We start from the raw sequence: 15,918 nt of genomic DNA on the forward strand, positions 1-15,918 counted from the left end.
TGGTGGCTGATTTTCTTTTTTTTTTTTTCGCTTTGATTTTTAATTCGTTCATAGCAAAAGAGCAATTCAACGTATCTCAGACACAAACAAACAAAGGTTTAACAAAGTAAAACAAGGTAAACAAGGTCAGAAAACAGTCACACAATTCTTGCGCAGGGTGAATCACTGTCGGTGCAGCCCCGGGCGAGCGAGCTGGCCAATGGCGTTGCTCCCAGGGGTTTGAGACAATGGCCGTGGTGGTGGTGGCAGCGAGGGGCTAGAACCGATGGCGAATTAGGGTAAATGTGCGGTTACGTAAGGCTGTCTGGACACACGCAGACACTTTGACGGTGTCGTCGCTGTCGTTCTGCCGTTGTGCCGTTTAGTTTGGGTTCTGGCACGGATGGAGTTACAGTTACTAAATGAGGTGATGTCTCTGAACTTTGGTATTTTTTGAAGATCACCTTGTTTTACTTATTTTTTACCTTTTATTTCTGTTTTACTTATTTTTTACCTTTTATTTCTGTTTTACTTATTTTTTACCTTTTATTTCTGTCTTACTTATTGGCCAGGAATATTTTTTGGCCTGCACTACTTACTTATTGGCCAGGAATATTTTTTGGCCTGCACTCCTTATTGGCCAGGAATATTTTTTGGCCAGTGTTGCCTTTTATTTTCATGGGTAACTTTTATTTTCAATTGTTTCACTTTTAATTCTGATTGTTTCACTTTTAATTTTGATTGTTTCCCAGTTATTTTTTCCCTTGTTTTCGTTTATATTTTTTCATTTATCGATTATGTAAGCTATTTTCTGCCGTCTGACATTTGTTGTTGTCTCAGATTGCTCTTGGCTCCTTGCTTGAGCCCCACGACTTCCGAGGGCGGGTGCCGACTTGTGGTGAGTGACAAAGGGGGTCGTGTCGCGGCCGGAGCCTACTGGCGGTGAAGGTTGTATTTTGCAACCAGGGATGGTTTAATAGGTGAGTATATCGACGATGATGTTGATTAGACTCACCAAGACCTCGATGCCCACCAACACAACCACAATGAACTCCAAACTCTCTTCGTGCGAGTGGCCCAACTGCTCTTTCAACATTTGCAAGAGGTCGCTGATCACCTCTAATCGCTGGTTCAAGAGCTCAACCCGCTGGTTGATCTCCAAGTATCCCCTGGTTGCTTGGTAGATGGGTTCCAAATGCGGCTCGGCCCACATTAGCTCCGGGGAGTCCAACACCGACCCATGGAGGTTGATGTTGATTCGCAAGATAAATAACTCTCCGATCGATTTCATAATCTCGTCCCGCGTCATCTCGACTTTCCCAGTCATGGCTATTTGCTGCGGGATGTCCTGGGTGTCTTCGATGGTGTTATCAACCAATTCTTCAAATAAGGAGATCTTGACCGATTGCGCCAAAGCATGGCTTATCGATAATTTCAACATGTAATTCGAATCATCTCTCAAAGTAATGAAATCATTATATATTCGGGGCTGGTACAGCTGGGTGATGTAGTAATTGAACTCTTCGATTTGTATATCTTCATTCAGTAATTTTTCACTTTCGAACTTGTCCAAACTGTCTAGGAAAAATTGCTCTTCCTTTAATGAATACCCCCACATGATTATCACCCCGTACTCAAAAATAAATATATCGTTTTGCTTGCCAATATCAATCTCTCCTCCTTCATCCGCTAATCGAATTAACTTCCGTTCGTTATTCTCTTCTTCAACGTCTTCCTCGTTTCTCCAGTCCTTGTACCGGAATGGCGTATATAAACATTCATCAAATAACTTCGGACTCGTATTATGTATTCTTTTCCTCTCCTTTAGCCATCTTAACAATTCCTTCATCTTATACGACCCACACGTACAGTATGCACTTACCCTGGGTAATAAATCTCGATGCAGCTTACTCAATATCTCGGCATCTTTCCGTGCCGGCTTATCGGTGATTCGCTTCACTTGGGAGTAAACCCCCAGTCGTTTACTTCTTCTTTTCCTCACCTCCTCCTCCTCTTCCTCTTCTTCATCCTCCTCCTCTTCTTCGTCCTCAATCCCAATTGGATCCTCCGGTAGCAACTTCAACTTACTCGTAGTACGACTCGTCCGCTGCAATCCTATCTGCGGAGATTGTGATATCTTGGAACTGGCCCGATTGGCTTGATTCACCACCACCTCTTTGCTCTTGGTCTCTGGGAGTTTTATCGGATTCTCAGGGGTCTCCCCCTGGTACCCTAACCGCTTCTTCCTCCCACTGCTTCCTGTCGCCAACAACGGCGTCCTGTCCGATTGATCTGACATCTGTCTCTAATTGATTGTCTGGTTGGTCAATTAAAAGAGTTCTTCTTTTATCTATTCGATATTTTTGATGGTGTACTTTTTTTTTGTAGTGCACTTAAATTTTTGTAGTGCGCCAATCTATTTTGATGAGATGCCCCGATGCCCTTTTAAAAAAATTAATTCTCTATTCCATCACCATCAACCTTGATCTACATCTTTACCATGTCGATGTCTCTGAAGCATAGCAAGGTCAAGAAGACCCAGTCCACGAGAAGACATGCGTTTGCGTCTTTCCGTGAACGAGTGGACTCAATGAAAATTGAGCCCAGTCTCAACTTGACTAAAAGAGTCCATGATTTTGTCGAAGTATCCCATTTCCTTACTACTTTAAACCATTGGAAAGAAGTTAATGTTAGTGGTGATTTCACCGATTTCTTAGACGAAATCGAATCCTTGGTCCAAACTTTGCCTCAGCTCTTATACTATCAAAATAAAGTATTTCAATCTTTGGTGAAACATATAAAAATTAATGATGCAAATTCAATTCAACCTTTATTAGAATTATTATCCCAGTTCATTCATGACTTGGGCCCGGATTTTCTACCCCATTATGAAGAATATTTGAAACTAGTCACCGATTTAGCTTGCTCAGTTAACCCAAATGATTTACAAAATAATAAAAACTCCTCAAATATCTTGGAATGGTGCTTTAACTGTTTGGCATTCTCTTTCAAATACTTATCGAGAAGTTTAGTTAATGATTTGATTCCAACTTTTGAAAACCTTTTACCAACCTTATCTTTAACTAAAAAAACTTACATCTCAAGGTTCTCAGCTGAAGCTTTATCTTTCTTGATAAGAAAATCTAAATCCGATTCCTTAGATTCAATGATAACTTATTCTTTCAATAATCAGATTGATCTCATCATTAATAATCAAAGCTATCGTGAATCCTTGGTCACTTTATACGCAGAATCAATGATGAGCACTTCCGGTAATTTCCATTCAAAATCATCTCTTATTCTATCTAAATTAGTTGATCATTCATTATTATTAAATGATTCAAAGGATTCATTATCAAAGGGCTCAATCATCTCAATAATTTGTGATATCATCTTAAACTTATTCAATCACGGTAATCCTGACGCTTGTGATAAATTCTATAACTTAATCATAAATTATCTTAATGAGCTTCTTGATAAAGATTTAAACTTACAATTATTGCTTTCAGTTTCCCAAATCTTATCAACTCTTTCATTTGCTGAGTCGGGTAAAAAAATTAAATCATGGAATCCAATCATTTCCGTATTGATTAAACTAATCAATAAAATTCAAAATTCATCCCATGAAAGTAATTCAAGCTTGTTGAACTCCTTGGTTTATAATTTCATCATCTTATTCCGTAATGGTAATAATCAAGAAATTACTAGATTTCATAAAACTTTATTCGATTCAATTATTTCTTTGAATAATGCTAGTCATTTCCTCGTCTTTGCTGATTCAAACTTATCCATATCCGAATCAAAATTATTAAGCTTTGGTATTGCAAATCACATTCAAAACTTCATTAATAAATTGTCTTCCAAAAATTTCCAGTCATTCGACAATTTGAAAAAATTGGCATTTTTCTTAAATAGGTTATCTGCAAAAGAGTCAACCTTACTTAATTCCATTATAATCCCTCATGAAGTCCAAGATGTTATAATATCCGAGTTGGAATCATTTTCAAAAATTGCCAGTCATGATGACCTCCTAGAAATTTATTGGAGAATTCTGGTTTTGAAATATAATACTAAATTCGTTAATTTACCAACTCAATATTTTATTAAATTGATCAAACAATTATTCAATGAATCATTTAAATTAGATTCTAAACTTTCTCATGATTTAATCGGTATTACCATTGATTTACTAACCATGTCATTATCAATAAATTCAAATCCAAAACTTTCAAATGAAATCTTCGATATTGTTTTACTCAGTAATAATTTCTCCCGTTTTAAAGAATCTCCAATATTAATGAATTCTTTAAAAAACTTTATATCCACTTCTCATGCTTCCTTAGGTGATAAATTAAGTTTAATTGCAAATGCTACCATTATCTCCGTTTCCGATAACCTTTCTTCTCCTAACCCTAAAGCTCGTTTAAATTCAATTGAATTAATGATAAAATTAACTAGTACCGTTCATAGTTCTGATGAAATCTCTCCTATTTTACAGCAAATCCAAATCATAGAACAAATTCCTTTGACTATTTCCAATTCAAGAGATTTGGAACTAAGAATTAGAAATTTAGCTAATACTTTTAAAAGTTTAGAATCTCCTCTGGATATTGAAAAAAAATCAATCTCAAATTACATGATTGGTCTTTTAACCAATAAGTTTAAACCTTGTTGGGATGGGGTCTATAAATCACTTCCATTCATTTCAGAATCATGTTCCCAATATCTTTGGAGCTTGTTTTCATATCTTCTCAAGTTTGACTTTAATTCTCAAGATTCAACCTATTGCGATTTAACTTCAGTCTTTGATGATAATGATGAAGGCTCATTAGCAGATTGGCAACCTAACAATTATAGAATTCACGATAACTTCAAACATATAAATGATGAATTTCTTTCAAAATATCAGAATGCTACAGTCTCGATTATGGACTTCGCTCATGAATTAAGAGGCGATTCCCTTTACGAATACATGTTACGTTCAAGAGTTATCCAATCATTGTCTGTGGTTCCATCAATTGCAGAATCCAGATCTGAAGAATTGGTTCCTTTGGTGTTGAAGAATAATGACGAAAATGATAATGACGAAAACTCAAACTCCCCACATTGGTCGGTAAAAGATCGTACTTCATTAATTTCTGTCTTTAGTAAGTTCAAGAATTTGAATAAGATCCATGATAGAGATGCTTTCAAAGCTCACATCATGGACATGCTTAGTCATAGACAAAGTCAAATGCAAGAAGTTGCTTTGGATGTGCTTATGAACTGGAAAATTCCGGGTGTCAATAAGTATAAAGATAATTTAAAAAATTTGTTAGATGACACCATATTCAGAGATGAAGTTACAAAGTTGGTTGTTAAGGGGTCCGACTCAACCATTGAAGATCAAGATTATCCAACAGTTGTCCCAGTTATATTAAGACTTTTATTCGGTAGAGCTCAGGGTGCATCAAAAACAACTAGTAAGATTGGTAAAAAATTTGCCGTTTTTTCTGTTCTACCAAATTTCCCTGATCAATATATTAAGGAATTCTTAGAAATTGGGTCAAGTAGAACCAGTTACGAGGCCTACTTCAGTGGAGATTTGGATTTAGACTCTGTTGATTCTTTCGAAATAAGAAGAATCTTGGGTTATGTCCATCTTTTGGAAGAAGCTTACGGTTCTTTAGGTTATAAATATAAAGAAGTTTTGGAATCAACGATTCAGCCTTTGCTTTTTTCATTAATCGTGGCCCAAGACAAGATTGATAAATTAAAGGGTGAGGAAGATATTATATTTGTCAAGAGTATTCGTTCTATAAGACAGAATGGTCTGAAGTGCTTTGAAACCTTATTCAAATTATTAGGACCAAAATTTGAATGGGATCAATATGTTGGGTTGATTTATAACTCAATCATCAAAGCAAGGTTAGAAAAGTTTTCTGATGAAAATATCCAACAACCATCTTCTGTATTGAAAATAATACTTGGTTGGATAGAATCGGATAACGTTAATGAATTCTTATACATAGATGATTTCGCTCCAGTTAAAGCTGTGGTTTCTTTGTTATTCAATCAGCATTTGAAAGAATCAGTACTTTCGGTGGTCTTAGAATTTTGTATCAAGGCATTAACAAGAAATAAAATTGATGATGATAGATACTTTACTCTTGCTGCCATCTTGGTTGATTCATTGCTTCAAAATCTACCAAGTGTTATTGAAAAAACAACTGATCGTGATACTAATTCGAAAGCTATTCATATTCTTCTTTTGATTATTGAAGGTAATTACATCGATGAAGATTCTACAAGATCCTCCTTATTGAATTCTTTAACTTCAGCGTTGGATAAACCTCAAAGTCAAGTTATTTCAAAAGATAAAACTAACATTCTTCTTTCCTTATCTGCTTTGATCAATGAATTTGACTGTTCATTCGATGAATTGTCAGGTCTCTATAAAAGTGTATCAAAGGCTTTCAGAGTTTATAGTGACCGCTCAATCCGTCAAACATTAGTCACTGTGGTTCAAAGTATTGGTAACAAATTTGTTGATTATCAAGTTGTGGGTGAATTACTTGATGATTTGAATGCAAATTCTCCAAAGCGTATTGAAGAACCAGATTTCGAAAGACGTTCAAGCGCATTTAAAACTATCAATGAAGATTTATACAAGACTTTCTCCACTGACCAATGGTTTCCTATAATTAATTGTGCTTTATTTTTCATCAATGACGAGCTTGAATTGGCCATAAGAACAAATGCAGCATTTACTTTGAAACGTTTTGTTGATTGTTTTTCAGAAAAAGAATCTATTGAAGCAGCAAGTAAATTCATACATTCTTTCAAAGACACAGTTTTGCCCCATTTACGTATCGGTATTAGACATCACAACCAAGATGTCCAATCTGAGTACATTGGATTGCTTTCCCATATTGTTGAACATAACAAATATTTGCCGGAGTTTGAAAATATGAAGGTATTATTCGGTGAGGATGATGAATCAAATTTCTTTGAAAATATCACACACATCCAATTGTTTTCCCGTCAAAAGGCTATTAGGGATTTAGCAGGATTGAGAAATGAATTATCTGGTAGTAACATTTCACACTATTTATTACCGATTGTCGAAAGTTATGCTGTTGCTAAGGAGGAAAAGTTTAGAAATATTTCTAATGAAGCTGTTGTCACTATTGGCTTATTGTGTACTTGTGTTACATGGACTCAATACAAAGCCTTGTACAGAAGATATCTTGCAGCATTAAAAAGTTCCAAACCTGAAGAACTAAAAGTCAGAGTAAATATCATTGTTTCGGTATCTAAATCCTTATTAGATTCAACTAATTCCAGAAAAGAGGGTAAGAATGACGATATTTTGAAAGATTTTCCAACAAATCAATTAGAAGTTGATACATATATCACTAAAGAGTTATTCCCATCTATATTAAAAGTTTTGAATGTGCGTGATGATCAGACCATTGTTGCTCGTGCTCCATTGGCAGAGGCTTTAACTTGCCTTATTATGTGTATTACAGAAGACCTTATAGAAACTGAATTACCTGGTACTTTGACTAGTACTTGTCAGGTCATGCGTTCTCGTTCTGAAGAGTTAAGGGATGCTGTTAGAAAGAGTTTAAGTAAAATAGTGACAATTCTTGGTGCTAAATACTTCAAATTTATTTTACAAGAATTAAAAACAGCATTATCAAGAGGTTCCCAAATTCATGTTTTGAGTTTCACAGTTCATCATATGTTGGTACTGATATCACCAATTTTAGAACATGGTGACTTAAATGACTCAGCTGGGCTTCTTGTTGATATAATCATGGAGGATACTTTTGGTGCTGCTGGTCAAGAGAAAGATGCTGAAGGTTATACCAGTAAAATGAAAGAAGTTAAGCATAAAAAGAGTTTTGATTCTGCTGAGATCTTAGCTTCTAATATAAGTTTAGAGAACTTCAGTTTCCTCGTTCATCCTTTGAAACTTCTTTTGAGTGAAAATGTTTCTTATAAGACTGAAAATAAACTAGATGAATTATTAAAAAGATATGCATTGGGATTAAACCATAACTCTTCTTCGAGTACTAAAGAAATATTAGTTGTTTGCTTTGAACTTTACAAGCAATCTGCAAAAGAATCTGAAGATAGACCATTCAAAGGCAAGAAAATTAGTGAATCCGAGGAACACTTTTTGGTTCAACTCAATGCTAGGCCATTAAAAATGCAAACCAAGAATAATCAATATATCTGTACTTTACAAAAGTTCTCTTTAGAATTATTGAGGGTTTCTATCACGAGAAATGATGCTTTACTTACAGTTTCTAACCTTGAAGGATTCATACCTATTCTTCAAGAAAGTTTGAACTCTGACAATGAAGGTGTTTGTATAAGTTCATTGAAGGTTTTAAATATCATTGTTAGGCTTTCCTTCTCCGAAGATATTGATGAAATTTTCAAGTCTTGTGCTGCTAAGTCTTTGGATATCGTAAAGGATAGTCCATCCACAAATTCAGAAATTTGTCAAAGTAGTTTGAAATTTTTAGCCACAATCATCAGACATAAGCCAAATGTTGAATTAAGTGATGCTGCAATAAGTTATGTATTGGAACGAGTACTTCCTGACTTAGAAGAACCAAATAAACAAGGTCTTGCGTTTAACTTTTTAAAGGCTGTTGTTTCTCAGCATATTATGATACCTGAAGTATACGATGTTATGGATAAAGTTGCCAAAATTATGGTGGTCAATCATTCTAAAGAAATCAGGGACATGTCTAGAAGTGTCTATTTCCAGTTTTTAATGGAATACGATCAAGGAAGAGGTAAATTGGAAAAACAATTCAAATTCCTTGTCAATAACTTAGGGTATGTAACTCAAGCTGGTAGACAAAGTGTTATGGAGTTGATACATTCAGTCGTTTTAAAATCTGGAACAGAATTCCTCAAAAAATTGGCATCTAGTTTCTTCGTTGCTCTAGCAAATATTGTTGTCAGTGATGATGTTGCTAAGTGTCGTGAATTGGCCTCTACCTTAATTTCAAATATCTTTAAAAAATTGGGTACCTCCAATTTAAGTAATATTGAAGCTTACGTAAATGCATGGCTCACCCAATCCTCAAATGATTTATTGAAGAGATGTGGTTTGAACATCTATAAGATCTATATTGGTGAATTCGGCGTTGGATCAAACAAACGCCTTGATGATGTTGCAAAAGAGACCATTGAAATTACTTTGAAGAAATCTAGAAATGCAAATGAGGATTCTTCTGATACATTGTGGGAAGATGTTTATATAAATTTGAGTGCATTCAATTCGATTTGTTCCAAGTTAAGAGAGGAGGTTTTCAAGGAAAAGTATGGTGATATCTGGGTAAGTGTAATCGAAGTTTTGTTATACCCTCATTCATGGGTCAGATTGATATCTTGTCGTTTAGTTGGGCTTCTCTTGTCTAACTTGGATAATTTAGAATTCGAAATAAGCGATTATCAAATTCAGACCATAGCTTACAGACTTTTGCACCAATTGGGAGCACCTTCAGTTTCAAAAGAATTAGGAACTCAGATTGTGAAAAACTTGGTTCTTATTGTGATGAGATGGGAATCAAACAAGACATTATTTATTCACAACCAAGACAAAGTAGCTGATACAGATGAAGAACAAACCAGATTCAAATATGCTTCTGAATATATGGTTTCCCGTGTATGTGCTATTATGAGACAAGAAAGAAACTTCAAAGATGCATATATCTCTAAAGTTTCTGCAATTCAATTTTCAGCAATGCTAGTCCAAATTATGGACGAAAATAAGATAGCAGAAGCTGCTGAGAAAATTTTGCTTGGTTTATATAACTTTACTGAATTAGACCCAAGTAGAAGTGATGAAGATGCTAAATTAGTTGAATTAACTACTGAATGTATGCAAATCATTGAAAATAAAATGGGTGTATCTGACTACACCGCCATTTATTCGAAAGTTAAACTGCTTGTTAACTCTAGAAGACAAGAGAGAAAAACAAAAAGAGCACAAATGGCTCTTAATGCTCCTGATGTTGCAGCCAAAAAGAAGATGAAGAAACATGAAAGATTTAGAGAAAAAAGAAAGCATGTTAAGGACGAGAATGGCTACTACCGTGCTAAGAAGAAGAGAACAATTTAATCATTTTTTGTATATAGATTAAAAGTGTATTTTGAATATTACATGTGTATATTATAATTTGATATTTTTACAAAGAACGTTTAAAAGGCAAACTCAATTAGTAGAATTTTCAGGATCGGCTTCTTTAGCCTCTCCATTAACAGGTTGATCTGACAATGAAGACTCGTGACTGGTCTGTGTATGGTGTTCATTTGCTGAATCAGTTGGTCTATTCAAACCATTTTGTGCCGGTGTCTCGGGAACATCTGAGGCTTCTCTTTGTGCCATAGAAGAATCAACTGCGTTTTCATTAGAACCCTGGTTTTGATCATCTTCGACTTTGACTTCTGAATCCAATGGGGCTTCAGTATCGGCAGTTTCCACTTCGAGTTCTGCTTCTGCTTCTGGCTCTGCTTCTTGCTCTGCTTCTTGCTCTGCTTCTGCTTCTGCTTCTGCTTCGTCTTCTGCTTCTGCATCTGCTTCTTCTGCATCAACATCCATTTCTGCTTCCGCGTCTGCTTCTCCGTTAATTGAAGGTTCTATATCTTCATCATCTTGTTCATCATTCTCCTCAGGTTTAACTGTAGTTTCCCTACTAGGGTCTGCTTCTGAATCATCTATTGGAGCTTCTGAATCAGTTTTTTGCTTTTTGTTCGCTTTTGATTCATCCAGTCTTATTTCTTCATCCTCTTCATCCTTCTTCTTTTGGTTGTATACCACCATTTCCCTCTGGTATCTAGCTCTGTCTTCTTCGTACAATCTATAGAACGGTTGACGTTTTTCAAGATCTAAATTTCTCCAAGCTTCAGTCATTGTTTTAGATAAGTCAGTAACGACACCACCACTTGATTCAATTTCATGTTTGACGCGTTCCTTTTCCAGCTCACAAAATATTAAATAGGCATTAGTGGGTCTTTTTGGTAAATCAGGATCTCTTAACTTAGCTTTAGCGGCTGCAGAAGTAGCCGGACCTCCTCTGCGTTTTCCTTTCTTGGATAAGGAAGTACGAGAAAGATCAGCATTCGAATCAGTCAAAGAGTCATCCAAAACAGTTGGAGATGGAGGAGGTGACATTTCCTCTAGTTCGGCTATACCATCTGGTACCATTATAGCTCGATCCTCGAGTCTTTCGAGTAGTATCATATATTCAAGACGTAACCTTCGAATCCCCATTCTAGTTCTTGAAAGTGCTATAGTAGCAATCTCATTATTTTCCTCGATATCCGTTATTCTTTTTTTCAATTCTTTACATTTTTGTTTCAATTTTTGTTCTATTAATGAAATGTTAGAATTCATTCAATATATAAGAGAAATATAGAACATACCTTCACTTTCTGGAGCTTCGTTCTTCGACATCGCTGTCTTAATTGCTTGAGACTTCATAGTAATCGCGATTACTGATGAATATCAATCAATTAATTGGCTTTTCCAAAACAACCTTGTCTTCCTTGAGTACTTCAAGCAAGAAGACTGAATTTTCCTGGATTTCTCAACTGGCGATAAAAAATTCCTTGGTTCTTTACACGACCTTTCTTTTTTTTTTTTGTCTTTGTTAGGCAGTTCTATTAGTATATCTGAATACAAAAGGTTCTTTTGTTCACCCTGTAAGCTTACTCATTATCTCAGAGTAAGTGGTTGGACTTTGATTTTAGGTGTTGTTGTGGTGGGTGAATTTTTAGGGAGTGAAAATAGAGAGTTTTTTTGAAAAAATCATCGAATTTAAATTTTGCAGCAACGACATCAACAAGTGTCAAGAAGTCGATTAGAGCATGACTGACTCAAATAAGAATAAGCGTTTTGAAGTTATAATCAAGGAACAATACTACAACACAATAAGTAAGCAAACATAAGATAATTGAAAATTATATAGCAAAACAAAAGTAGTTAACTAACGAAAATAAATGAGTGAAGAAGAAAACCGCCAACCTATTCAACCAGCATGCATACCAAGCGTGAAACCTATTAGTCATGAAAAAGGGTAAAAGAAAAAAAGAATTATATAAAAGAGTATTTAAATTTGAGGAATGAAATAAAAATCATTAAGCAATGCTATTGGTGGTGGATAATACTTCATAGTCAGAGTCAATTTCACAATCAGACTCACTGATCATATCGTACTCATCCATATCCTTGTCATTTTCAGCATCGTTTTTTGCATCTTCTGCTTCTGCAATGGTTGAATTAGCATCCAAGTATTGAGATCCTTGCTCAATAATAGATTCCTTTGGCAAAGTTGGTAATACCATCGAGTGAACCGACAGAGAAAACGATTGCAGTCTGGATTGATCAGCTGAAGCTGGGGAAGAAGCGAGTTCATGATCTTCAGTCACAGATGAGGCATTATCATCGTTCAATTCTTCTTCGGGAGTACTTTCAATAGTAGCTTTTTCTGGTAATTCAACCGGGGTAACGGTATTGAAATTAAAGGAGCCAGAAAGTTGTTTCATACTCAATTCAGTAAAAGCAGTGAAAGAATCATTCTTCATTACTAATTTGAATGGATATTTAAGATGGGCTCCGTTAACAGCGATGTTAAATTTAGCACTTTTACCCGATAAAATACCATGTTTTTTATGAACCAAAACACTTGATACATTTGTTTCGAAACAATTATAGACTTCGAATTTCAAATCCGAGCAATCAATTGGTTTTGCTGATTTATTAGTAATGATGATTTGAGCCATTTGGGAAGATTTAGGAACAAAAACAACGTTAACTTGATCTTTTCTATCAAAGACGATATTATTTGAAGTTTCAATTGATTTTGTATCAAATTCTGGCACTGCTTTGGTACTAACAACAAGACTGGATTCTTCGCTTTCATTATACTGCCCTTCCATTATCAAACTCGAATCATAGGTTGAGATTCTTAATTTTTTACCTGATAATTCGTGGAATTTATCAGACAATTTACCCAAGTTATAAAATCTGTGTTGACCTGGAGCAATACTATTAGCAGCTCTAACAACGACAGTTTCACTTTCATCATCATTGAAAAAGGTAAAAGTCAAGTCACCGCCATTAATGACAAAACGAGAGTTGTTTTGCAACATGATTGAAATGACTCTACAGTGGTCGCTATATTTTTTTGTCTTGACCACAACATGTTCATTAGTAGCTTCAAGGTTCAAGTCAGAAGATTGATTTGAATGGGTCACTTCTTTTTCTTCAGTTTGAGTTTGTTTTTGTTGCTGAGGAGAATAAGATTGAGTAGCTTGATTATTTTTAAACTGTTCAACCAAGCTTTGTAACATTGCAAATTTAGTATCATCATCTTCATTGCCTGAACTGATAGAGTCGGCGAGTTTTTTGAATCGAATTGCATTTTCATAAACTGCGTGTTCCATAGAGCCAACTTCACGGAAGTTAGTGGCGAACCTACCAAAAGCAACCGACTCTGGAGTGGAAACTTTTGCTAGAGGATGGGCCGGTAAATGGCCACCAACGGGATTTTTCAAATTTGCTTCACAGGAAGAGCAAAGGTCGAAATCCGGACACACCAAGCATTTATATCTAACCCCATGGATTGGTTTAAATTCATGGGAAGAGCAGCCGTCACAAGCCACATTTGTGTGAACAACCAAATCATTGGTCTGATCATTGGTTTGATTATGGGTTTGATTATGGGTTTGATTATTGGTTTGATCAGCCGGTTGGTGTTGATCAGACTTATTTTCAGACTCACCAAGATCAAATGAGAAGTCCTTCATGAACTCTTTGAAATGATCAAAGCAAGCTTCAACCAAAGCATCACCCAATTTAGCAAAATCGATTTTTTTAAGAGGAGATTCATCCGAAGTCTTTTTTGCAGCATTGGCAATGGCAGTTTTATCGGAAATACGTAACTTGACGTGGTTTTTAACCTTCAAGCTTCTCAATAAGCATTTAAAGTCATCTGGTGATTCCAAACCAATGTATTTCTTATTCTTTTTTGATTTTCTAGCCAAACTAATTAATTCGTAAGGTGGAGATAAAGGTATTCCGTATTTCGACAAGATTTTAATCAAAGATTCTTTCGAATTGAGTTTATTCAAGACTGACCGATCAATACTAATGGTCTTAGTAAGAATATCTCTTTCTGATTTCTTATCAAAGGGTAATGAACCGTTTACTGCTGCTGCAGCGGCAGCAACGGTAGATACATTATCACAATCGAGGTCAAGTTTGCTAAGCAGCACTTTCAAAGTTACCATGCTTTCACTGGAGGCTCCTGAATCCATGGCTGAAGTCAATGATCAAGAAGAAGAAGTACCAGACTAAGATGAAATACAAGATGGCAATCGAAAAAGGGATATAATGTGATTGCCCCCTTTATAAAGAACCCTAGGGGCAAACTGCACTAGACGTTTTGCAGTTTATTTGATTTTGCCAGTGATTTTTTTTTTTTTTTTCTCTTTTCTGTGGAGAGATAACGATGGAATTTTTCATTTAGAAACTTTAATCAGGTCCAGAGAGATGACACGGTATGAGTATCCTGCGGTGGTGGTGTTTGACTTGGACTACACGTTGTGGCCATGCTGGTGTGATACGCACCTTTCGCCGCCGATCAAGCCGGTTTCCAAGACCCGAGTAGTTGATCATTACGGGATGGAATTGTCAATGTATAAGGATGTTGAATCGATAATGGTTGAATTAGAAGCCAATGGGGTGGAGATTGTGGGAGCCAGCCGTACGGCCACTCCCCGGATAGCACAGGAGCTATTGAGCCGGTTGCATATCAACGGGAAACCGTCGATGAAGTATTTTGCCAATCTTCAATGGGGGCAAGGAACTAAAACCAGACATATTCTGAGAGCAGCCAAGGAGTTGGGCATGACAAAAGAGTTGGAGGCAGGGATGTTTATCTTGTTTGATGACGAATGGAGAAACCGAGACGTTGAATCCATAAACTGTCATTTTGGACATATAGTCGATGAACGGAAAGGATTAACTCGGGAAATCTTTGAAAAAAAATTAATTGAATGGACCAAACTACAGAATGAACAGCATTAAATATAATAATAATATTAGAATAAATACATACAAGATAAATAGTTAATTACTTGAGTAATTTTTGTATAGAGTAAATTAGGGTGAGGACAAATTGAGAATAGTTAAGATTTAGTACAAGGGCAAGATAATTAACCACTCTTTTCCTGAATAGACTTAACGTAGGAAATAAGGCCATCACGAGTAGCATCCGGAGGAGGACTGATTTCTTTCTTGAATAAGTTAGTAATTGCTAAAAGGTATCGATAAAGTAATATACATACTTGGCTCAACCAATGTTTCAAGTTATCTTGAGACCATTCATTGATATCCACAAGACTGCTGTCACCCACCACGGTCTGAGAAAGAGCCTCTTCTTCTTTCTCGGCTTGTTGCACGTCGGATCTGCTGAGTTCTATTGGTTCGTTATCATCGGATGCTTCTTCCTGGGTGTTGGTGAGATAGTTATAAATTGACGTTTTCAAATGGGGGAAAGTCGATATCAAAAGATACCCGGCCCCAAGCACCACGGCCCCGGTCCCGGCAGCCACCTTAAGGTTACGTCCACGAGCAGACTTGTTCAATTGAAGCGCCATCGTTAAAGAAAGAAGTAATAGACAATTAAATCAGTCAACTTTTGCTCATTAAGAGTCGAGTCAGAAAAAAGTGCACGATCGCACGTGAATTTCCTTATCGTCCCTCGGAACTGATAAACTACATCACTTTCTTAACTTTGCAATAGTTAATCTTTGCAATAGTTAATCTTTGCAATAGTTAATCTTTGCAATAGTTAATCTTTGCAATAGTTAATCTTTACAATAGTTAATCTTTGCAATAGTTAATCTTTACAATAGTTAATCTTT

The 15,918-nt window shown here is 35.9% G+C and overlaps 6 protein-coding genes across 6 annotated transcripts; 2 read left to right on the forward strand and 4 right to left on the reverse strand.

Moving 5' to 3' along the window:
- Positions 1-491: 491 nt before the first annotated feature.
- HYPBUDRAFT_162490 (uncharacterized protein) lies at positions 492-2,983 on the reverse strand. Its single transcript, XM_020222566.1, has 2 exons — positions 2,479-2,983; positions 492-2,169 (listed from the first exon to the last, which is right to left on the reverse strand). The coding sequence occupies exons 1-2, from the start codon at positions 2,534-2,536 to the stop codon at positions 953-955; spliced, it is 1,275 nt and encodes a 424-aa protein (XP_020075654.1). The 5' UTR covers positions 2,537-2,983; the 3' UTR covers positions 492-952.
- UTP20 (Utp20p) lies at positions 2,486-10,108 on the forward strand (the record flags this gene model as incomplete). The annotated part of the gene is made up of 1 exon (XM_020218833.1): positions 2,486-10,108. The coding sequence occupies one exon, from the start codon at positions 2,486-2,488 to the stop codon at positions 10,106-10,108; it is 7,623 nt and encodes a 2,540-aa protein (XP_020075655.1).
- A 93-nt stretch (positions 10,109-10,201) lies between these two features.
- HYPBUDRAFT_149442 (uncharacterized protein) lies at positions 10,202-11,470 on the reverse strand (the record flags this gene model as incomplete). The annotated part of the gene is made up of 2 exons (XM_020220208.1): positions 10,202-11,358; positions 11,413-11,470. The coding sequence occupies 2 exons, from the start codon at positions 11,468-11,470 to the stop codon at positions 10,202-10,204; spliced, it is 1,215 nt and encodes a 404-aa protein (XP_020075656.1).
- Positions 11,471-11,940: 470 nt separating this feature from the next.
- On the reverse strand, positions 11,941-12,966 carry HYPBUDRAFT_153356 (uncharacterized protein). Its single transcript, XM_020221500.1, has one exon. The coding sequence runs from the start codon at positions 12,925-12,927 to the stop codon at positions 12,127-12,129; it is 801 nt and encodes a 266-aa protein (XP_020075657.1). The 5' UTR covers positions 12,928-12,966; the 3' UTR covers positions 11,941-12,126.
- Positions 12,967-14,542: 1,576 nt separating this feature from the next.
- HYPBUDRAFT_157740 (Mg-dependent acid phosphatase) lies at positions 14,543-15,079 on the forward strand (the record flags this gene model as incomplete). The annotated part of the gene is made up of 1 exon (XM_020222305.1): positions 14,543-15,079. The coding sequence occupies one exon, from the start codon at positions 14,543-14,545 to the stop codon at positions 15,077-15,079; it is 537 nt and encodes a 178-aa protein (XP_020075658.1).
- A 117-nt stretch (positions 15,080-15,196) lies between these two features.
- On the reverse strand, positions 15,197-15,651 carry HYPBUDRAFT_167559 (uncharacterized protein; the record flags this gene model as incomplete). Its single annotated transcript, XM_020222774.1, has 2 exons — positions 15,197-15,288; positions 15,340-15,651. The coding sequence occupies 2 exons, from the start codon at positions 15,649-15,651 to the stop codon at positions 15,208-15,210; spliced, it is 393 nt and encodes a 130-aa protein (XP_020075659.1). The 3' UTR covers positions 15,197-15,207.
- Positions 15,652-15,918: the final 267 nt, after the last annotated feature.

The sequence above is a fragment of the Hyphopichia burtonii genome (genome assembly GCF_001661395.1).
Source record: "Hyphopichia burtonii NRRL Y-1933 unplaced genomic scaffold HYPBUscaffold_5, whole genome shotgun sequence".
In the NCBI taxonomy this organism is placed as follows: Eukaryota; Fungi; Ascomycota; class Pichiomycetes; order Serinales; family Debaryomycetaceae; genus Hyphopichia; species Hyphopichia burtonii.

What these genes read in the sequence shown, in the direction of transcription:
- HYPBUDRAFT_162490 (XM_020222566.1), bottom strand. Translation starts at nt 2,536, where the DNA reads ATGTCTTCTCGTGGACTGGGTCTTCTTGACCTTGCTATGCTTCAGAGA. An exon ending in GCTTCAGAGACATCGACATG is followed by an intron (nt 2,170 to 2,478) that starts GTAAAGATGTAG and finishes TAAAACTCCCAG; the next exon opens with AGACCAAGAGCAAAGAGGTG.
- HYPBUDRAFT_153356 (XM_020221500.1), bottom strand. Translation starts at nt 12,927, where the DNA reads ATGGAAGGGCAGTATAATGAAAGCGAAGAATCCAGTCTTGTTGTTAGT.